The following is a 23,945-nucleotide window of genomic DNA, read 5'->3' on the forward strand; positions in this document are numbered from 1 at the left end:
CTTCCATGAATAAAATAGCACTGTGTGAATTTCCTTCTGCTCACAAAGACAAAAAAAAAAAAGTCTTCTAAAAGAATGTGTTTTGATGATTAGAGTTCTAGCCCCTACCAAGCAAAAATGTTAAATGCATGAGAACATACATTCAGGGAATAAAACACTCACCCTGGTTTTGGCATCGATCTGCCCTCCACGATCCAACAAGAGCTTCACCATGTTAGTGTTCCCCCTTTTGGAAGCCACATGCAGTGGGGTGATCCCATTCTACACCATGAAAAGAACAAACAAAAGCATGATGGGGTTGGAGACGTTCAATGGGAATGGTTTTGCATTATGACACAAAACAGTACAGAATATAAACACAGATGTATCACAGAGTACATTAAACATTTAAAAACAATTATATCTGATTCATAAAGGCTGCTAATGAAAACTCGACTCCAGGTATATAGTATGTCTACCTAAACATGACACAGCATAAATGTTGTTATATTTCTGATAGAGATGTGTATTAGAAACGTAACATTTATGTTGTGTCGTATTTAGCATTTCATTAGAATGAACAGGTGATTGATAAAGGTAAAAAGACTCTCAAGTTGTTTGTATCATTGCTCAGATCACGGCGATGATATGAACCAATCTGGATAGTTTTCTAAGCAATGTGACAGAAGTGATTGGCACTGCTTGCTTGCTTGGTTAGAAAAAATGTTGGATCCAAACATTCTGAATGAAGGTTTATAAAAGAATATATTTTGATGATCAGAGTTCTAATCCCTAGCCCTGGGATTTCCTTATACCTTCCCATCAAGTCCAACCAGGCCCAACCCTTTTTAGCTTTTTTGCAAGATCAATTGAGGTCATTCAACATCCTCCTCCTTTATTACAGTGTATGACTAAAACAAGATAATTTTAAATAAACTAAACATTATAAAATAGTGTTAAAAAGAATTTACTCTACAATCTACTTCTTTCTGGATAAGCCATGGGTTATGAATAAGGCACACAACTTAACAATTAAGAAGGTATAGGGTTTCCTGCTAGAGCAGGAAGTTGGACTAGTAGACCTTCAAGGTCACTTCCAATACTGTTATTCTGTTATTATTTAAAATAAAATTTAATCAGGATAGCCGGACAACCTTTTCCATTAGAGGGAAAAATCACTGAAGCATGAACTATGAGCGTACAACTTTGAAAAACATAATCAAAGGTTTGTTAGATGTCTAAGTGTTACAGGGTTTCCTTTATTTCTGCCATTCATGATTGCGGAAGGGAGGCATTCAAACATACCCTGGAGAAATGGGTGTAGGATAACCTAAATAAATAATGTGCAGGTTGTTAATGATGCCACCTGCTAGCATTTCACCTATTTTCAAGTCTTTTGAGAGGCATCTCTATCTAGTTACCTCCCCATCCCTTCAGATCCAACAGGACGGTTGATCCCATCCCCAAGGAGGTTACCCAGAAGGAAAGCATTTTCTCCTATTATCTGAAGCCCGAACCCTATTGTCTGTTTGTCTGTCTGCATTCTCCTATGGTTTTTATTTTAGGATAGCTTTAGCTGTTTTAATTGTATTTTAATTATTGTTTTAATTGTTTTGGGTTTTTGTTGTTGTTGTTTCAATTGTGTGTACCTCCCAGAGCCACAAGCATTAGAAGGGGAGCTACATAAACTTAATAATAAAATAATAATAATTCTTGAGAACTGGAAAAGGGTGATAATTGTGTCATTTAAGTGTGTATTCAGATTAATTAGATGTGCAAAGAAATAATAGCATTTAGCATTAAGGCTTAGAGTAACCTTGATTAAGTGTAATAAAAGCAATGATATATCTCCACGTGTTTCCTTTGGTTCATGCAAGTAAACACATGATTATTACATTTGCTTTTAAATATATGCTTTTACATACTCTTTTAAATATACATTTGGATATTGCAGTGCACTCCTATTTAAAATTTTGAAAGATCAAAACATCAAAAGTTTTGCTGCAGACATACAAACAATATGAAAGACAAAATGACCTTCAAAGCTATATTTATATTCTATCAAATACCTATATACGCAAAAACAGTGAAGCCAATTATCATAACAAATTATTTGCGTTAAAACATCTTAAAGAGGTCTGAAGATTTTGCTTCATTTCCTATTCATGAATAGTAGGTAAGGATTTAGCATGATGGTAGGAAATAGAAGGAAAAAAAAATATTAAAAAGCACTTTAAATATATGAAGAAAACCAATCCTAACATGATATAGAAATTAAGCAGGGAAAAAACATTTGAGCTGAGCCCATGCAACTATCAGACGGTTAATAATAGCTGCTCTGTGAAGGATATATAAGTAGTGTCTAAATATGACAAATAAATAAAATAGTTAGATGGTGAGTTATAAGATGTTCAAAATTAACAGCACAACCCTGTGTATACTGTATCTACTCCAAAATTAATCCTACTGAATCAAATAAAATTTATGTGTAAGAATATGTAGGATGCAGGTGACTTCCTGCTGAAAAGCTGTATTGTTCTTGTTTTTTAAAAAGTAAGATTTTATTTGCACGATTTCAAGAATTAGACAAAGTAGAAATGAGTACACATTTGTAACTATATAAATATTTATCCAGCTTATTCAAAATATTTCTAAATTTATTTGAGGATATTATTCTTTAAAAAGCCAATATCTATTTTAAAAAATACAAACCAGTTTATCAAGAATAATTAAAACATCTTGGTCATCACAGAAATATAATTCAATGATTCCTAAAACCTGCTGCAATAGGAATGTGTTTATTCTTGCTGAAATAAGAGTTAGTTTGGTGTACTAATGAGGTGAATTTGCTCATCATGAAATGATTCATAGAGATAAATGAAGGATTCAATTGTTTTCCTCAAAATATAGCATTCTAGATAAAGATAAGCTTTAGTGGATTTAGATCTTGTGCTGATGTAAAACAAACCAATCACTGTATAGTGAGAACAAAATAAATTATGAAGTGACAGTAACATGACCCTAAAGAAGTACTATGATCCATATGAATATCTATGTGGGAAAAATGGCTTAATAAAGCTAACTTTCCCAATTTACTATCTTGAGATAATTGCTATAGCCATGATGTTACGCGGGAAAGACCTTGGGAGACTGGGACACCGCTAGATTCTATCAAGGTAGCTTTACAATAAAGTAGAATTAATTTGTCTGGTTGTGATTCAAAGATAATCTCTCAACTCTGAAAGTGCAATCCTCCCATCCCTGCCTGCTTTAGAGGCAGAGACACTATGGAAGGTGTCTTCTAAGCCTCCTGCCCTGCTCATTATCCAGTTGTGGGCAATACTGACTCTTATCTGACCATTCCCTTGGCATGATGCCTTGGCCAAGTCCTCCTAAGGTCTTTCCCCACATATTGTCCTAGTTCTGCTTCAACTAGGTCTGTAACTAGGTCTGTAACTAGGTCTAGTTCTAGTGTCTGTAAAAATTTAAAGGAAGCTTTCATAAGAGAAAGTCTGCTTCCATCTTCATCTGTCAGCGATGTGGGTGGAACAAGCAATACTTTGATGCTTGAGAGAAAGTAGCAGGTGCGTTAAAATCTGTCGAAGTAAGCATGCTATAGATCAGTGATGGCTAACTTTTTCCGGACCAAGTGCCCAAAGTGCGCATATGTGAATGCATGTGCGTGCGCCTGAACCCCCAAATGCAATGTGTGTATGGCCCCTGCGCATGCGCTCTGCGGCCCCTGCATGCACCCCACACCCTACACATGTGCCCGCACCCCCTGCACACGCCCCACCCCTGTGCATGCACACTTGCCCCCCACACTTGCCCCACCTCCTGCGCATGTGCGGCAGAGACCCAAAGACCAGCTGGCTGGCGGGAGGTATGCGCACATGTGCAGCAGAGCTGAACTGGGGAGACGGCTCATATGCCATCAGAGAGGACGCTGTGTGCCACCTCTGGCAACATGCTATTGGTTCGCCATCACAGCTATAGATTAATAAAGCTTTTGGTTTTGCTACCATACATTTTTTCTCAAATGCCCAATTCATAGCAATTCTTAAATTGCTCAGTTAAAATGAAGCAATATACGTATTATATCAATAAAGGTAATCTTCGACTTTGTTTAGTGATTGTTCAAAGTTATAATGGCACTGAAAAAAAAGTGACTTATGACTGTTTTTCACACGACCATTGCAGCATCCCTGTGGTCATATGATCAAAATTCGGACACTTGGCAACTGACTTATATTTATGATGGTTGCAGTGTCCCGGGGGGGAGGGGGGTCATGTGATGACCTTTGTGACTTTTAGACAAGCATAGTCAATGGGGAAGTCAGATTCAGTTAATAACTTTGTTACTAACTTAACTGCAGTAATTCACTTAACAACTGTGGTAAAAAAGGTTGTAAAATGGGGCAAACCTCGTTTAACAATTGTCTTGCTTAGCAACATAAACTTTGGGGTCAATTGTGATCATAAGTTGAGAATTACCCATATTAGATATATTTTTTGTTCATGTATAGTGGTACCTGTAAAAATATAATGAATGCATTACAGTCAACTATTTTCTAACTATGAAATATGATATTATTTCTAAAGGAAAGGGGGATGAAGAATCATTGCCTTTAAATAAACAAATCTGTGAATAGATTTACTGCTTCCTTTCCTTCCTTATTTCCTTTCCTTCCTTATTTCCTCCCTTGTTTTCTTCTTTTCTTTTCAATATATTTAATGAAAATTTCCTTGAAAATTCACTTGTTATTTCTATGTGCAGAAGATGAGAACACATACCCTTGCTGTGAAGTCTACAACAGCTCCTCGGTTGAGTAGAAGTGTTGCTACATTAACATTTCCATAATGTGCCGCTATGTGCAAAGGTGTGAAGCCACTCTGCAAAAATAAAACAGTCCTAATTAGAAAATCCAGTTCTTTTTTTTTTTTCACAAGACAATGGTTAACTAAAATTTGAACACTATAAGCCAGAATTACTCTCCTACTTCTGGACTATTCTAATTGTACAAGAATTAAATGTTATGGTTTCTTATTTGCTCATTTCATTATTTATTCATTTTTCTTAGTTCAGATGCAAAATTCATTTTCTCTGTCTTTGGAGAAAAAATTAATTTTTTATACTTCTTATCAAGTACCGTATACTACTGCCATGCTACTTGTTGACTCTCCATATAATTTAGAAAGTGAGGGATGTTGCTAACAAAATATGGATCCAAGAGTTGATAAACTATAGATGTCCATGCTTAGCTAGCCATCTTCTCTCGCAAATTTCCATAGTTGTCTACAGAAAGCAGCTCTGTAAAATTAAGAGTTAGCTTCTGTAAAGTGCTTTCAACATCCAATTGTGGACATTTTTATCATTTTTTTTCTTTAAGAATAGAATCTGAGCTCTGCTGGGCTAGGAATACTTTTAAATTGGAACAGAGTTCCACTGATTTCAGTATATTAAATTGCCCAGCACTTGAAACATAATAAATTATGAAGAGGGAAAGAATCTCGAAAATTTAAAAATGCCATTTGCAAGCAGCGAACAATCCAAACCAATTGTCCAGATGAATATTTTGGAATGGATTTACACTGCTACAGAAATAAATTCATGTTATAGGCAATTGTTCTGTACTTAATAATTCCTCTGCAGGCCCACTATTTTAGTTCCCTACTCTACTATGAAAAACAAATACAAAAACCTTTGAATATCTCAAAACCAAAAAATGAAGCAAAATAAAATAAAAAAGATGAGACAGTATATATTTCTGCCTAGAGTACATAAAAATGAAATGTGATACACTCTGAACTGTATGGAATGGCGGTGGCGATGGAGGGGGCATGAAATGATTTTCAGTAAAGGCCTGGCAAGAATAGGTTAACAAAACTGTTGGTTTTGGTACCTCAGTTGTTCTATTCACCATCATCTGTTGAAGCGTGTTTTGGAAAAAAGAGGAAAGATATTACAGATTGGTAGAATGACAGAAAGCTCACTTGTTCACTAAAATGAATTACAATCTTGTTACTGGGGAAAAACTCCTATACGCATGATTAATTTCTAATGTCAGTGTATGGAATATCACATTTCCATGGATTACACAGCCCAGAACCTACTTAACAACACTTTTTAACAGTTTTTTTCTGCCTAGTAAATAATCAAAAGTCTAAATTTTATATTTCAGAATCTAAACCACAGTATTAATTGGATTACATTTTCAAAGATAGAAAGTGCTGAAAAACCGCAGGTAATCAAAACAAGAAAAAGGAATCTGAAGAATGAATTATGCCTTTAAATCCATATTGTCTTGCAGCTGTAAGAAAAAAGGGAAGGTTTGTTGCAGTGGTGGGTTTCTACCGGTTCTACCTGGTTCGGGCAAACCGGTAGTGGTGGTGGTGGGTGGGTCCGTCCACCCGCCTGGATGTCATCACGGTGCTCGGCACATGTGCATAACGCACCGAATCAAGCGAGCGCACACACACTCACATTTGCAAACCGGTAACAAAGGTAAGTGAAACCCACTACTGGTTTGCTGGATATATCAGATTCAGCATCCATGTTAGTAACTTTTATAGTGCTGTATGCTTATTATCCACATTAAGATATAAATATGCTGTAAACCATAAATTAATAAATATATGAATCATACAAAAGCTGCAAATAGTTGCACTTCCAATCTCAGTGGTAAAAAAGCAGTCCTTTATCTTGCTCATTGGGGGAAAAATAAATCCTTGGAAACATCCTATTTTTGATACCAACCTGGAAAAAAGAGGTAATTTTGTACCTTAGACTGAACATCAGCATTATGATCATTCTGGAGAAGAAGCGCTGCTGATTTTGTGTCATCTTTTCTGGCAGCAATATGCAGTGCCGGCAGTCGCACTTTCCCCTTAGTGTCATTCTCCAAAAGAATAGCCACTGCCTGATTGTGTCCTTGCTGCAATGCAACTGCTAGTGGAGTGAACCCATCCTGTTAGAAGGGAAAGAAAAGAGATGCTGCATTAAACTAGTTTGATGCTATCTAGACATGACTACAGGAACCAGGAGCACTACTCAGGTGACCCTGAGGACACAGATAAACCTCCAAGTGCTTCAACGACCCTCTAAAAGGATGCAGATGACCAGCTGTCTGCAAGGAATATAAATCCTTCCATTCCCCACCATCCAGTCAGAGCTGAAGAAGCTTCTTGGATGAGAAGCGAAACGTCTTAAAAAGAAAAAAATATCAAAGTCCAGTTGCCTCCTGAAAAAGCACCTTTGGGAAAACCATGATCTGGATCACTGAGAATCTCTACAGACTTTTATCTAGGCATGACTTTGGAAGAAAAGTCTCAAGTTCCATTCAGTGGAATAGGCTTGCTTACAGCTACCACAAATCAAAGTTGACTTACCACTGAGGCAGTGGTGGGATTCAAAAGTTTTTACTACCGGTTCTGTGGGCGTGGCTTGGTGGCGTGGCATGGCTTGGTGGGCATGGCAGGGGAAGAATACTGTAAAATCTCCATTCCCATCCCACTCCAGGGGAAGGATACTGCAAAATCCCCATTTCCCGAGCTGGGATTCAGGAGGCAGACAATAGATGGGGCAGAGAATATAAGAAAACATGGACATGTTGAATTCATGCAACACATAAAAGGAAGCATTAAGAAAATGCTGAAGCCAAAGTGCCTTGTGGAGTTCTTTAAAATGATAAAGAAGAGTGCAGATAATCTCTCATCTTCAGATGTGTTTGTTTCCTCTGGGAATATTCTGGGAACAGAATATTAAAGAACCTAGGAACTATGTGCAAACACTGAAACCTACAAGGTGGGATCAGAAACAGAAACATGACAGAAGCAGTATCATGAGGCAATCCCCAGGCTTTTTGAATGTGTATTGATGCAATTACAAAAAGAATAGGGATTGAATTGCACTGCTGCTTTGACTACCTGTAACTTGCCTTTTTTGATATACACACACATCCCAGCAAGTGCCACTATGTGCAAAGCCTTCTCACATTTAAAATAAATTACAATCTAACAAAAAAGAAGTGTTACAACAACCAAAAGCTAACAATGGATTCCTGGTTTGGGCCACCATTTTGGTTGGTTTGGTTGGTATGTCCAGCAAGCACCAGTATGTGTAAATCTTCCCTTAGGCTGCCATTCAAAACAAACTGCAATATAGCGAAAGAAGTTTTAGGACAACAGAAGCTAATAATGAACTGTTGGTTTGGGGTTATATACTTTCTTCTGTTTAAAAAAGACAGGAAGTGAAATGGTTTCATTCCAAATCTAGAAACACTCAGTAATAAAGTAGGTGGTTTTCGAATTAACAAATAAAAAGTGTTATCAATCTCATCCTGTTCCATGTATTCACTTAAAATAGAATAATGCAACTGTTACTCATTCCTAACATAATATGAGCGCACTATCAATTTCAGATCCTCCCAAGAAATGAATTAATGTACGTGGGGAGATAACTATGCAATATGTTATCATCATCACCATCATCAAACAGAGAAATGTAGGCACCAAGATCATCTAGAGATTCATTCATTTGCCCTGTTGTTTCTGTCCAGTTGCTTAGTAACCACACGATGTTTCATATCCAGCAAAATTGCAATGGGAACATGGCTTCTGTCCATCCCAGCAACAAAAAGCTGCAATGTAACATGACCTCAATCCGTTCCAGCAGCAGAAAGGTTTATTTTAAAAGCCACTGTCAAATGGAACAGTATCCACCCAATGAAAGGATAGCAAAACAGCTGTTAACAAAGGCAAACTTGGCTCCTCTATTAAATACTGTACTATCTTGGATACCCTGCAGTGGGATTACTACATACCAAGAAAGGTGACAAATTAAGAAATTGACAAGAGATTGTTTCACATTACACAAATGCTAAAGGTAGAAGATTGTTTTGTAAATAAATTTATTCATGAATGAGCACTTTTGCAATGTTAAATGTTATCATTGCACTTCAGTATCAAAACATTTGGGAAATATTTAACCTAGAAGTTTGGAAGGCAGAGTCCTCGGAGAGTGGGCGGCATAGAAATATGACTAATAAATAATGAAAACGAGGTAGTTTGCAAAGGCAGAAATATATATAGGAGTTTTAAACTAAAGTTACCATATTTATCTTTGTCTTAATCATGATTTTAATTGCTTTGGCATACATGTAGTCCTTGACTTACAATAGTTCATTTAGAGAGCTTTTGAAGTTACAAGAGGATTGAAAAAAGAGATTTATGACCATTTTTCACACTTATGACTATTGCAGCATTCTCATGGTCACATGATTAAAATTCAAATGCTTGGTAACTGACTCATATTTATGATGGTTGAAGTATCCTGGAATCACGTGATCACCTTCTGTGATCTTCTGACAAGCAAAGTCAATGGGGAAGCCAGATTCACTTAATACCGTTGTTACTAATTTAACAATTTCAGAGACTCACATAATAACTTTGGCATGAAAAGGCATAAAATGGGGCAAAACTCACTTCACAAATGTTTCATTTAACAACAGAAATGTTGGGCTTAATTGTGGTCATAAGTCGAGGACCAGCTATACCATTTTCTCTACTTTTGATAATGCTTACTCTGAAAGAGAACTGACTGTTGGGTATGGTTTGTGTTTTCAGAAAACCAGGATAAAGTAGGAACCATGATTTTAAAGAAAAGGACAAGCAGAAGAGGAGGAGGAAGATCTGAATACTGTACCTCAGTAGCAGTGCTCTGATTGGCTCCATTTTCCAAAAGATATTTTACTACATCAATATGGTTCTCCTGTGCTGCCATGTAGAGAGGTGTGAAGCCATTCTAAGGGAAAATAGTAATATGCAAACCATAAATATTAAAAGTCAAAGCAAATTACGCACAAAATAATGTGATTCATGAAGCAAGCTCAAGTAAAATCAAAAGGAAAAACAAACAAAACATTCCACTGAACAACTCAATTCTAAGAAATATCAGGTACTTACAAAACCTTCTTTTGGCAAAACTATTTTAAAGCTTGTATCTTTTTAAACATTTAATTTATTAAAGTAAATATCTTGTGAGCCCTATTAAATATGTATTAAGCATGAAACATAAGATTGTAGTGATTTAGAGACTTTATGTGGTTTTGTAAAGCTTAAGATACCCTTCAGATTCTTTATGCAGCACTTAAGTTAATTTAGCATATACCGCAAGAAATAGGATTTTCAAATAAATAATATAAAAGTTACAATATTTATGAAGAAAAGAAGAAATCTATTATTTATTGCTTGTATTTAATTAAAAGTAACTCACTGTCCAACATAGAACAGTGACCTTAATCATGGAAGATTTATAGGCTGGAACAATATATATTCCATGACACTTTAATATAAGGAAAAACTGTTTTGATTATAACAGGGCTGCAAAAGAACTTTTACAACTTAATATCCTAACCAGGAGTCAAAAATGTGAACTCAGGACTTAAGGGGAGGGCAAGTTTCATATTTTCAAGGAATGCTTTGAAGAATAATACAATTTATCCTAACTATCAGATTTAATTCTTATAATGCCACAGTTTACAAAATAGAGTTGTGAGCAGGCTATTAACAGAGTCAAATAAAACATGTGTTGCTTTCATTTTATGTATATCTTTGAAAATGACACTGAAGCTTAATTAATTCATTAATTAAAAATAGAAACTAAGTAACTTTCATTCTTTTTGTTTAATTCATCCAAGAATAAAACCCAAAGCAATATATGCAACAGACATTTTATTGGTTTTGAGACATCTCATTAAGTTATATAGATGCAGTACTATATATATTTTAATATATTTTTATTAAAATGTGAATATCGTTTTAAATTATTCACTGGGTACAGAGCATATAACATCAGAATTCAGAACAGCTTGATGGATTTTGTATTATGGTTTTTGAACACTAAATCTTGCTATTTTTGTTTCAGGATTATTATATAGTTCTTCACTTCTGTTTTGAGGTCAGCATGCATTTCCTGGAAATGCATAACATTATGGTAATAAAAATGCATCATTAAATGAATTCTGTTTGTCATGCCATTTCATTTTAGCTCAATTTTTAAAAAACCCTCAACCAGTCATAGCATGTGATATCAAGTGTAACTTTAATGCACCATGAAGTCACAGATTTGCACAGACATTCATTTTAATATATAAAATATCAATCAAAAACAAAGAAAATGTATTTGCCAACCAAACTGGAGTTCAAACAGTTTCAAATATGATAACACAGTCCAAAATCTATTCAAAACAAATACCAGATTCTGAGCAGCACATCTCAACCATTAAGTTCGAAGTACATAGAACCAAACCAACCACATTATTTCTGTAAATAAAATGTCTTCCATTCCCTGCAGAATTTTTTTTTATTTAAAAGCTAATCTTTTATTTTAAAACATAATGAGTTCTGCATAATTGTACATATAATATCTAATTACAAATTCTAATTTTGCATCAGGAAACCATTTTAATGCAATCAGTTATGAGTAGAACACAGATATATCTTCATCCTAAGTAATAGCCACATTTGAATAAGGCCACATATCTGAGACTACCGAGTTGCTTGGCCCTGTATGAATTACATATCTCTTAAAAGGACTATGGAAACTGATAATATCCCCACATTTAAGTACTAAAAAAATCCAAAAATTCTCAGCCTAGAGTATGAAAGAATGTAATTCACTTATAACTACTGCTATCTCTGAATTCTCAAATTATTGATTTGAAAAATATATATATACATTTTTGGAACGCTTAACTGTTAACAAAAGTAATCAAAAGAAATTGCAATGATTTACTATTAAATCAGTAGGCAGTAAATTCCAAAACCAAGCTACCTTTACCTGTTGATTTCTTCCTAACATAGATCTGCAATAAATTTCAGTTGCAAAGGTGTAATAGTGTTCTACAATGCCTGCCATTTAATGTCTGAGTCAGACTATCATCATTTTCTGAATCAACTGTATGTGGATCAAAATTCAAAAATTGAACATCTGTTATAATGACTGCAGGCAGTGCCTAGAACATTAAGTGCTACCAATAACTGAGCTGAAAAAATGGAATAATCATTTAATCTGGGAAAGATTTGTTTGCTTTTTTATGCAATTACAATTCAATTTTTTCTTTAAAATGCATTTTAAAGTTAATTGAAACTTGCATTTCTTTTTCATTTTCTAATTACTAATTTTTGTTTACTGTATGCCAAAATCAATATATATATGTAACCCTACTTTCAGTTTAGAAGCTGTAGGGATTCGCTGATGACAAGTTAAAGAGCTTGTTGAAACGCTGCCAAAAAGAAAACTTTTAAAATGTTGGTTAGGATTTTAGCCAGAGTTTCAAAAGACCTTACAAAGTGTTTTGTTGGGATTTTGGAGGATCTTAAGTTGGGATTGGGTTTTCTCCTGCGTAAAATTGGAGGTTTCTTGGCAACGTTTCAACGAAGTCTCATTCGTCATCTTCAGGCTGGTGTAACACAGCTCACCAGCTCAAATCCCCCTGCTACTCAGACTAACCCGAGCACAACCAAGCCCCCACCTAAACAGAACACACACCCAACCAATCAGAGCACAGCCAACCCCCCATCCAATCAGAGCACAGCCAAACCCCCAACCAATCAGAACACACCTCCACCCAATCAGAACACAGCCAAGCTCCCACCCAATCAGTTCACACCCCCACTGGCAGTTAAAAGGAAGAAACAGCTGCGATCACACACATTGCTCCTAGAAGCACAGAGCCGAAGACACCAGCCTGAAGATGACGAATGAGACTTCGTCGAAACGTTGCCAAGAAACCTCCAATTTTACGCGGGAGAAAACCCGAATAACCAAAGACCTACATACAAACACCCGCAAAAGCCTCAGAAAACATATATATATATATGTAGGTCTTTGGTTATTCAGGTTTTCTCCCGTGTAAAATTGGAAGTATCTTGGCGACGTTTTGGCAATGTTTCGATGAAGTCTCATTCATCATCTTCAGGCTGGTTTTTTCGGCTTCGTGCTTCTAGGAGCAATGTGTGATCGCAGCTGTTTCTTCCTTTTAACTGCCAGTGGGGTTGTGAACTGATTAGGTGGGAGCTTGGCTGTGTTCTGATTGGGTGGAGATGTGTTCTGATTGGTTGGGGGCTTGGCTATGCTCTGATTGGTTGGGGGTGTGTTCTGTGTGTGTAAATTTATATTTTGTTGATAAAGAAATAGTATAGATCTATTTAGCTCTCATCAGCTAGCCATACCCTTACTTGGATTCAAACTTGGGCTGCCTGCATGTAAGGCAGTTGTATTAACCTCTGAGCCACAAATTCTCCTCCCTTCATCAGTTTAAGCCAGGGGAGAGATTAAGTGTTTTTCTATTGAGACATCTGGTCTACCCCAGCATGTGGGAGGGAGCATACTGGATCCCTTTTGCTTTTCATCTCCAATCCAGGAGCCCTGAAGCAGTCGCATTCATGACAAACAATTTTATACCAAATTTATCTATTCATTAATTCATTCACTGGGAGTAAAGTGGCATGCAAATTTAACAAACTATTATTGATGTATATTTGTATTCATATTAATGTAGTACCAAAGGTATGGTATAGTGATCCAACAAAGCAGATATTTAGAATTTTTTAAAAAAATTAGAATCTGGGGAAAAAAGGATCTAATAAACCACTTTTTACTCTTCCATTTCTCCATGAATTTATTCATAATATTTACATATATTAATGTTGTGCAGGCATGCAATTGATATATGCAAGTTTGTTGCCATTAATATACTGTTGCAGAAAACAAGTAATATTGTGTATCTGGAAGATGCTGTTCTATTCTTTCTTTGTTTTATTTTCCTTTGTCATTCAGTTCCTTTGCATAATATGAATCTTCAGTGAGTCTTTCTATTATGTAACATTGCTGCCTGTGAAGCAGCAAAAAATATGTAGGATCCAAATCTATGCAACATGGATTTAATACATACACTCATACTTAAGTTGAAGTCAGCTACCAATGATGTTTACAGTAGTCCAGCTGACCACAAGCATATTAATAAAGTATCATTAAAGTGTATATTTGTGTACTTTATAATATACTTTGTTTATAGATACATGTATTTGTACATAGCATACATCCCATACTAAATATACTATGTCAGTTTAAGCTCAAAAGCAAATAACCTATTAAAAATACAATTATTTTTAAATCTTGCTGTTACCTGAAAGTTGTCTAGACTAGAGAATGTACAATTGTAAAGAACTTGTTCATAAAAATCAAGAAACAATGTAAAACAATAGAACACTAATAGAACCACATTAAAATTAAAAGGGGACAAATTAGCCTTGAAAGCCTAAGTTATACAGTATCAAAGTTTGTAAAGTGAGAGATCCCAGTCTTGAATACCTACTAAGATAGTTTCCATCAATGGTACAACAGGACTATCAATAAATTAGACAGCACGTCACAAATATGGAAGATGCCATTCTTGTATTCCAGCAACAAATGATTTAGGGATTTAGCAACAAAATAGCAGTTTCAAAACCATCCAAACTGGGAATTGCTTATTATAATGCCTGACCAAAATCTACCTATCAGATTTTACTTAAGTATATCTTACCAATGTTTAACTGTTCAAAGATAGATTCTACCTAGATAATGTAGGGTTTTGTTCATTTGTTTTTGAGCCTTCAAGTCAGTGTTGACTCCTGGTGACTGCCTGGAGAATCCCTGAATTTTTGTTGGGAAGGTTTGTTTAGAGGTGTTTAGCCACCACTTCCTTCCTAGGGATGAGAATGGCTGGCCCAGGGTCAGGCAGTTGGCTTTACGCCCAAAGCAAGACTAGAACTCATGGTCTCTTTCTTTTATGATGCTTTAACCACTACACCAAACTTGAAGTATGGCCAACATTTTGAGGGCCAAGAGCTGCCCTTAATGTTGTATGAAGCATACCAGTTATAATTACCGGCACAATGTTCTGTAAAGTTATAATCCTTGAGCTACTTAATTTTATCTTAATTTACAGCCATCCCAGATAATTTTGGGCAAATTACACTGGTGGATTTGGATAGAATTTCCAAGGATGATACAAAAGAAGCCACCTACACATATAAATCTTGGCTGCAACTTGTCCACCTCTAAGTAGCCGAAGCAGAATCTAGTCCTAATAATGTATCCATTTTTTTTGTTGAAAAAACTCTGATTCAGCTTTTAAAAATTAACATCCCTTGACTAACTTCCCAGCTATTCCAACATTTTGAAACAGCTTATCAACCATAAGAGAAGAGAAGAGGGTTCAAACTTTAGAGTTTGATGCTCTTTAGACCAGTTCCCAACCTTTCTGACTTGATGGATTGGCGGGGGAGGGGGGTATTCCGTTGAGATTTATTTATTTATTTATTTATTTATTTATTTATTTATTTATTTATTTATTTATTTATTTATTATTTATTGGTTCAATTTATATGCCGCCCTTCTCCGGAGACTCAGGGCGGCTTACAATGCATTAAGCAATAGCCTTCATACTTTTGTATATACCTGCTTAGTAGGGCTTTTGCGCCCCCCCCCCCCAGCGGTGTTCTTTTTTATACAAAGTCAGCTTATTGCCCCCACAATAAGGTCCTCAATCCAGGTTTTGGAGTTTCGTGCACCAGTGCCTGACCCTTGCACAAATGGACCTTTGTGCGAATGCCCATGGCTCATGTAAGTGGAGCTGCACTCATGCTCGCCCGCCACCAGCAGGCCCAGTTATGAAGAGGCTGTGGCCTGCTGGTGAGCTGCGGCCCAGGAGTTGTGGACACCTACTTTAGACCATCCATAGTAACATTATGCAGATATGAAATTGGTGTGTACATGTTTGTTCCTAAATGTATTATATGCAAATGACTTTGCCAATTTCCCAAGTAAGTGCCAACCATGTGGGATTTCTTGAGATTGCTTTGCCATGGGAACATGATCATTGCACATTAATGCTGTAAAAATACTGATGCGTTAGAAATGCCTTCATATATTTTGAAGGAAATACATACTTTATACCTTATATTCCTTGAGGGCCTTTTATATGATGAACCTCGGTAGTATAATGCACAGATTAAGTATTTTCATCTGATTATAGATGCCCTTTTATTTAAAGACTTGTCAGTTCCTTTCTGTTCTTTCCCTCCCTCCAGAACAGGCGGCCTCTTCTGTTTTGCTGGTGTGAGTCAGCAATTACAAAAATAGATCAAAGAATACTGTCTCAGATACCAAGGCATTTCCTGAATATAAGGGGGTGGGTGAGTAGGAAAGCATTATTCCAGATGCTACTTTGTAGTTATGGCTTGTGAATAATCACTGCTCATTATTATGGTAAAACTTTAAACTTTTAGAGAAAATAAAAACATAATAATGCTATACTTTAAGTCTTATTTTACATTTGCAAAGGTGTAGTGACTAGTCCTTCTTAGGACGGACAGGCAAAAAAATAGAAGCATATTCTTTGGTCACTTCTATTGATAGTTCCTTGTTCATTAGACATACAGCTGTGTATGAAATAATTTCTAACATTTTTAGGAATGATTATAAATGTTATTGTGTTACTAAGATATTTTTAAGCTATATCTAAAATTTAGGGGGGAAACCCTTATGCTTGGTATATTGCAAAATGGGGACTGCTTTTGCAGAAGGATATGCGAATGCCAGATTATAAAGGATGTCTTAAATAATCTGGACATTATTATTTGATATTATTGGTGATAATATGCATCATTTATAAAATAGTTTATTCATCTGCATCTGCTGGAAATTGTTAACATCAATCACGATAGTGAATAAACCAGGGGTGAAATGCTCCTGGTTCGGACCAGATCACCCGATCCGGTAGCAATGGAAGCAGGTGGTTCAGAGAACCGGTAGCAAAAATCCTTGCCCCCTTCCATGCCCAGCTGAGCCACGCGATCATCAGAGGCTTTTTTTTTTTAACTTTTAAAAGCATTTTTTCTACAACCTCTTCGGGCAAAAAATGCTTTTAAAAGTTAAAAAAAAAAGCCTCTGATGATCACGTGGCTCAGCTGGGATCGTCAAAGGCTTTTAAAAGAAAAAAACCTTTTTTTCTTTTAATGCCTCTGCCGATCCAAGCTGAGTTGCCTGATCAGGAGAGGCTTTTTAAAAAACCTCTGCCGATCAGGCAACTCAGTTGGGATTGTCAGAGCCTTTTGAAAGCATTTTTTTTACAACCTCTTTGCTGAAGAAGTTGTAGAAAAAATGCTTTTAAAAGTAAAAAAAAAATTGGCCACGCCCACCCAGTCACATTACCCGCCGCCACCAAGCCACGCCCACAGAATATTTTTATTTAGATTAAAGTGCACATATATGTGCAGAAAGTTGCACAAATATGTCAACTTACCTGAGACTGTGCATTAATATTAGCTCCTTCCTTAACTAGAACTTTGACCACTTCAGCCTGTCCCGCCAAGGAGGCAATGTGTAGCGCAGTATTTCCCTTCTGCTTTGCACAAAATAAAAATGCACAAATTAATTTAAGCTGTACCTAGAATTCAGAGCAACATACAGTACAATCTCTGTAATATTAATAAAAATATGAATTAAATGTTGAAATTTCTCCATTGTAAAATGTTCAATACCTTCCATTTCCTTTATAATTTGATTTAAATTAAGATTATCCAAACACATTTCTAGGAAAGCAATATATTTATTCTTTTTTTAAAAAATAAAATAAAATCAGGACTGTTGGTAGGAATTTTCATTAGGAAGCACCACAATTTGGGAATAATTTACTTAGTTGTTTCTAATTATGAAATTCTGTCAACAACATGAACATTGAAATATAGTTATGCACCCCAATTCCTAATAAATCAGAAGAATTGAGCTACTTTAAATGTCCGCTGAAAGAAAACAATGGTTCTAAACCATAATGAAAGAAAGTATGAAATTAATTCAAAATTTACTATTGGCTTATTTAACAATTAACCAATTATTGGTTTCTTTAAAAAATAATAGAAATTAAAAATTCTACCAGCTGCATATAAGAAGGAGCAGGGAATGGGGAAACAAATGAGTTTATACTTGTTTTAGGCTTGCTCTGCCTGTCTTAAAGGTAAAGATAAAGGCTCCCCTCGCACATATGTGCTAGTCGTTCCTGACTCTAGGGGATGGTGCTCATCTCCATTTCAAAGCCGAAGAGCGCCGTCCGAAGACGTCTCCATGGTCATGTGGCCGGCATGACTAAACGCCAAAGGCACATGGAACGCTGTTACCTTCCCACCAAAGGTGGTCCCTATTTTTCTACTTTTTTATGTGCTTTCGAACTGCTAAGTTGGCAGAACCTGGGACAAGTAACGGCAACTCACCCCGTTACGCGGCACTAGGGATTCGAACTGCTGAACTGCCGACCTTTTGATCGACAAGCTCAGTGTCTAAGCTTGTGCCACCATGTTCCTTCTTAGTTAAATATTAAATTCTGATTTTAGTATAATAAATTCAAAACAATCATTACTTGCAATAAGTCTTGCAACTTTTTACGAACTAAAATTATGATTCATGTGCAGATGAAATTTCATTCAGGATTAGGAAGAGAAAGCAATGTGTAGAAATTATTGGGAAATATACAAAGGCCATAATTTAGAAATAGTGCCTAAATAATTTTTAAATCATTAAAACATTTACTAATAGATTTTACCATTCATTCCTTTGGTTTAATTATATTTTTCTAAGCACCTGGACAATAAATAGTACCTTGGTTGCAGAATCAACTGCAGATCCTCTTTCCAGCAATTCCTGAACCAAACCTACATGGCCTTCTTTGGCAGCCAGATGTAAGGCATTAAGTCCATTCTGTATACAAATAAATTATATTGTTAATTTGGAGGTTACATTGACATGTCGGACTGTCATATTAGGCACACTGTTTCTCAACTTCAGTATAAATCATAGACCTGGCAAGATGGGAGCAATAATTCCCAATGTGGAAAAACTATTAAATTAGCATAGAGAAAGTACTATCCAAAGCAAGAAAGAAAACAGTCAAATAACATTCATAATTTAGGTATGTGTGTTTAATTTATAATTTTTCTACCTTTTCCAATCTTACAAGAATCTGAAGAATTCAACCAGAAAAACAATACAAATATAGATAACATCTATGTAAATGGGGCTGGACTGGTGGGCATTGCTGGGTGGTCATGTGACTGGGTGGGTGTGGCTAGGTGGTCATGTGACTGGGTGGCGTGGCCAATTTAGCAGTCCATTAAACAATACACACAAATTACACTTTAATTTTTTATGCTCCTGGGAGTGGAAAGTAGGTTAGTGAAAGGATGTGGTTGCCTTGAGGTGTATGTGAGGGACTTCTCTCTCCCTCTCTCTCTCTCTCTCTCCCTCACTCCCTCCCTCCTTCCCTCCCTCTCTGGAAGCTGGGGAGTACTGCCGCCCAAAAACGGGGCCATTTTTGGCTTCCCGAGGCATCTACATGTCCCATTTTTGGCTGCCTCAGCCTCCAGAAGGCGGGTGGGGGCTGGGTAGGTGGAGCGATGTGGGTGGGGCAGCCTCATGGTCCCACATGGGCCGGATTAATGGCTTCGGTGGGCCATATCCGGCCCACGGGCAGTAGTTTGAGGACCCCTGCTCTACAGCATCCTTAGTGCAAAATAAAACAACCAGTTTCAAAAACTGTATGTCCCCAATCACTTCCCAGATCATGGATAAACACCAGACTCTTTGCTTAGTAATTTAAATAGTATGGCATGCAGTGACTGGAATTATAGGGCTATCAGAGAATACTTGAAAACTAACATATTTTGTGGAGAGGATTCTGCATCATTTGCAGAGAGCAGACAGGCAAGTCCATGAAAAGATATAAATGTAAGTGTTAAGTGTGCATGCTTTAAATCACACCTTCTTCTTTGACTATAGAACTCTGCGTAGATTTGCTATATAGATCACAAGCTTGCTAATATATTTATTAGTATTTAATATGATACAGAGCACCATTCACCAAATATATTGAAAAAATACAATAGCTCATTCTGTTGAGACAGTTACGTGGAAGTTATTCATATAGGCAAAGGTACTGAACATTAAATAAATTAACACAACACTACACGTAAGATTTAGTTGTAATTATCAATGGAATCTGCAAAAGGTCAGTTGAGCACAATCAAATCTATTTAGAAGAAACACTGGCTAGAAACCAAATACTGCTTAACTGATTAAATGGATCAAAGCAGGAAAAAAGACACTGATGGAAAAAACTCATGTTGATTTTTCATTATCCAGAGGTTTTTCTAGGGATCAGAAAACAGAAGATCAGTGTTTTTTGAGCTTTACACTGAAGTGTCCTATTTAATTTTAAGAAAATACTGCTGTGAACCTACATGAAAGATATATTTATGAAAGGAAAATAGAAAAGCAGGCCCTAGTTAAATAATAGTTGTGTCTAGCATTAAGATTGTCTCTTAAAAACTTCAATACTGCATTTCTTTATACAACCAAGAACCAGATGCACAATTAAAAGAGGTCACATAGAAAAGTGTGACAGGAATTAAAGTATAACACAACTAAGTAGTGTTTATTTTACCACGTTCCATTACTATCACTGTAACATGCAATATGTGTAAATAAAATTGTTTATTCCTTCTTTATCTAAGGAGATTTAGAAGGGCTACAATTCATTTATGGTAGCTAGCGACAATCTCTAAATTCAGAAAATTGTAAACTTCTTTGTTTATAAAATTATCAGAGCATCTGCTTTTATTGGCATTTTAAGGATTATATAATATTACTAACATTCTTTATTTTTTAATTTAATGACAGACGGGAGACATGGAAGGGAAGGACAGAGAGAAACAACTGAGTGTATTTAAGCATTTTATTTTTCCTGCAGTTCTTAAAATGTAATTTTTATGACAAACATCCAAAAGGAAGGAGATTATGTAATTTAGGACAATCAAAAGAAAAACCATGTCAAACACAACTTGCCTGTTTCCATTAATGTGCTCTCAATAAATCTCAAAGTGCCCTTCCAATTGTAGCATGTATCTTTTGGCTTTAGATACTCTTTCGAATGGAAGAACACGTTCAGTAGATGTTTTCTGAGCCAGTAGAGATATTTAACAGGTCAAGATATTCTCACATAAGGTTATTCCATTAGCAACAATGAGGTCAGAACTAGAGGATCAGCAGAAGGAGAAAAATATCCTTCCATTGAAGAAGTAATCTGAGCAGAACTCTACTCAGGAGATTATTCTATTGATGGGACCACATTTTGATTTTAATCCACTGCGTTAGCAATAATAATTAGCAATAAACTAGCATCCTTATAGTTATAATCGCTTCATATATAGTGAATATCTGTAACAAAAGATCTTAGCAAAAGCATTTTGGCAAAGGCCTAAGAGTCTACAATGTTTAATACAGATTGTGTTAATCTTTCTTTTATCTTTGGAATGTAATCTCAAAAGTAAGTGGATGGACAAGGAAAAAATAAATATCTGATTCTTTAAGAAGAATCAGATACTACACAAGTCAAAGCTTTCTTAGGAGTATGATTCACAGTTATGGATGTTATTGTCCACTGAAAAACTGAGGTTTTGCTTCCACACATACCTATAAATAAATGAAGCTGCCTCTTATTCACGTGAGTAAAAATCCTGCTTAGGTGGATTCCTCAACACCCTGAAGAGTACGAAAGTTTAAAATAATCTAATAATTTATAAATAATTAATTATTTTGTTTATGACCTCCTCTTTAAAAAACATTTCACAGCACGCATATAAAAATTATGAGAATATGAACATACTCAGTGGAACATGTTTCTAAAATGCTGCTGTTTTATTAATGTCACATACACTATGCTTTATAATGAAGAACCTATGTCACTATTCTGATTGCCACAGAGGAACATCAGCTCCTCAAATTTATTCTATCTATCATACTTCAAGCTTTCCTAATAGAATACTGACTACCTGAAATTCCATATAAATAGTAAAAAAATTTCACGCTTCCACATGTGAGATCACTAAACACCAGGTCTATTGTGGAAGAAGATCTGGGAGATGATACATTTGAGTAGTAGAAAGCCAAAGATTACATACTATGCTACTTCACTTAACTATCTAATTAATAAAATATTACTGTTTCTGAAATATTTTTATGCTGACTACATGTTACTGTTTTATGGAATATATGCCCATTTGTGCTTTGTTTTTCCTTTACATATTTATATCTATGCGTAGTCATAAGATACAGAGAGTCTGTTTTACTGTTTCATGAGATATGGAAAATAATTTACTACATAAAAAAGTTGTATTTGAATGCCTTTATCATACATGCCTACAACTGGCTGGTTTATATCTGAGAGTTGCAGCATGAATTACATGTCATAAACATAATTCATTCATTCATTCATTCATTCATTCATTTCTTATTAAAATATTAAACACAGTGTGACCATCCTGGCGTCATCTTTGTCATAAACACTAAAATATAAAACAAATATATATACTCTTCAAACATTACTAATTATATATAGTTATTCTACCCAATGCACTCAGTTATATTCACATATATTACATCACATTTCAGGTTACAAATCCTGGTTATTTCCTGTTCCAACTCTCACCTCTTAGTTCCATCCATTGGTAAAATCTATTCCATATATCATGATATTCTGTCTCTCCTTTATTTTTTAATTCTAACATCAATTTATCCATTTCTGCGCAAACCAATATTTTCTTTATTACTTCCCTTTCTAAAGGTATTCTTTCATTTTTCCATTGTTGGGTGTATACCATTGTTGCTGCTGTGATGATGTGTAATATTAATTATGTTGACCCTAATTTCATAAACATCTTCATTTCAATTATTGGGTATCTCCATTCTGAGGTAAAACATTCTTAGAAAAACAGGATATCAGGAAAGAAATAAAGATGGAGTCTATTCATTTACTGTGCCAGCATATAATTAGAGGAGCACAAGTATATACCACGATGTCATTTGATCACTGCTTGCCTCACAGCTGGTCCACTTGTTAATACATTGTCCCAACTGTATCAATCAACAATTGTAGATCAATTAATGTGAGATCAGTTTATTGAAACATATAGGGAGGCCATTAAATGTTTGATGGGTATAACCTACTATGAAGGTTGGAGTCTGTTTTTTATTTATCATTATGTAGTCCTCCAGCTGTCCCCTCTCTTTGAAATAATGTCATAATTTTCAATTTTTAAAAAATATATTTCTGGTCTATAACTATTAGACAGATGCATGGATGGAGTTAGATTGACAGATGATGATAGATAGGTAGGTAGGTAGGTAGGTAGGTAGGTAGGTAGGTAGGTAGATAGATAGATAGATAGATAGATAGATAGATAGATAGATAGATGATAGTTTTCCATTTTAAAAAGATATTTTGAAAGATAATGCTTCACTAAGTTATCTGTCAAAAACAGATTTTAATATACATAGCAAAGCTCTCTCACTTGATTAAGACTTTATTAGCCTACAGAAAAGCTTCAGCTGAAGAAAGTTCAATATTACTTCTTCAGTGAAACTATAATAAAAATTATTTCAGACTGCATTTCTTGCAGCAACTGCATTCAAGAATGCAGATTTATTTATAATTGTTTTTGACGGTCTGCATGGGCATTCAAAATGTAAAACACTGTTCCTTAAATGCGTTCTACGAATCCTAATCTGTGGTATCTCTAATAGTTTTTCGAGAAACATCCTCTTTGTCACACAATATATAACATTCTGACATTGATCCGTAATTGCTATGGTGGCTAAATTTATATGCATTATAATTTGCAAATTTTGTTCCAAAATTCTATCAAAACATTCCACAAAATAATATTTAAGGGTTTAGGGTTGGGATTAGAGTTAGAGTTCATGCCAACTCTGCCATTTTGTATTTGAAACAAAATAGATATAAAAGTTATTTAGAGCACAGAGGTAAAAGGGAATATGTAATGTTCATAGGAAGTGTAACTTTTGGCAGTAT

At 35.5% G+C, this 23,945-nt stretch overlaps 1 protein-coding gene across 1 annotated transcript in view; it reads right to left on the minus strand.

The window, feature by feature from the left end:
* Positions 1–23,945, minus strand: part of ANK2 (ankyrin 2) — a 181,699-nt gene that overhangs the window by 98,270 nt on the left and 59,484 nt on the right. The window contains exons 3-8 of the mRNA XM_070948372.1: positions 18,680–18,778; positions 17,331–17,429; positions 9,683–9,781; positions 6,762–6,947; positions 4,774–4,872; positions 163–261 (exon numbers count right to left, since the gene is read on the minus strand). Coding sequence (XP_070804473.1) covers positions 163–261; positions 4,774–4,872; positions 6,762–6,947; positions 9,683–9,781; positions 17,331–17,429; positions 18,680–18,778 — 681 coding nt within the window. The remainder of the gene's footprint in view (positions 1–162; positions 262–4,773; positions 4,873–6,761; positions 6,948–9,682; positions 9,782–17,330; positions 17,430–18,679; positions 18,779–23,945) is intronic.

This window comes from Pituophis catenifer, unplaced genomic scaffold (genome assembly GCF_029215685.1).
Source record: "Pituophis catenifer annectens isolate HBS135680 unplaced genomic scaffold, rPitCat1.0.hap2 SCAF_8, whole genome shotgun sequence".
Classification (NCBI taxonomy): Eukaryota; Metazoa; Chordata; class Lepidosauria; order Squamata; family Colubridae; genus Pituophis; species Pituophis catenifer.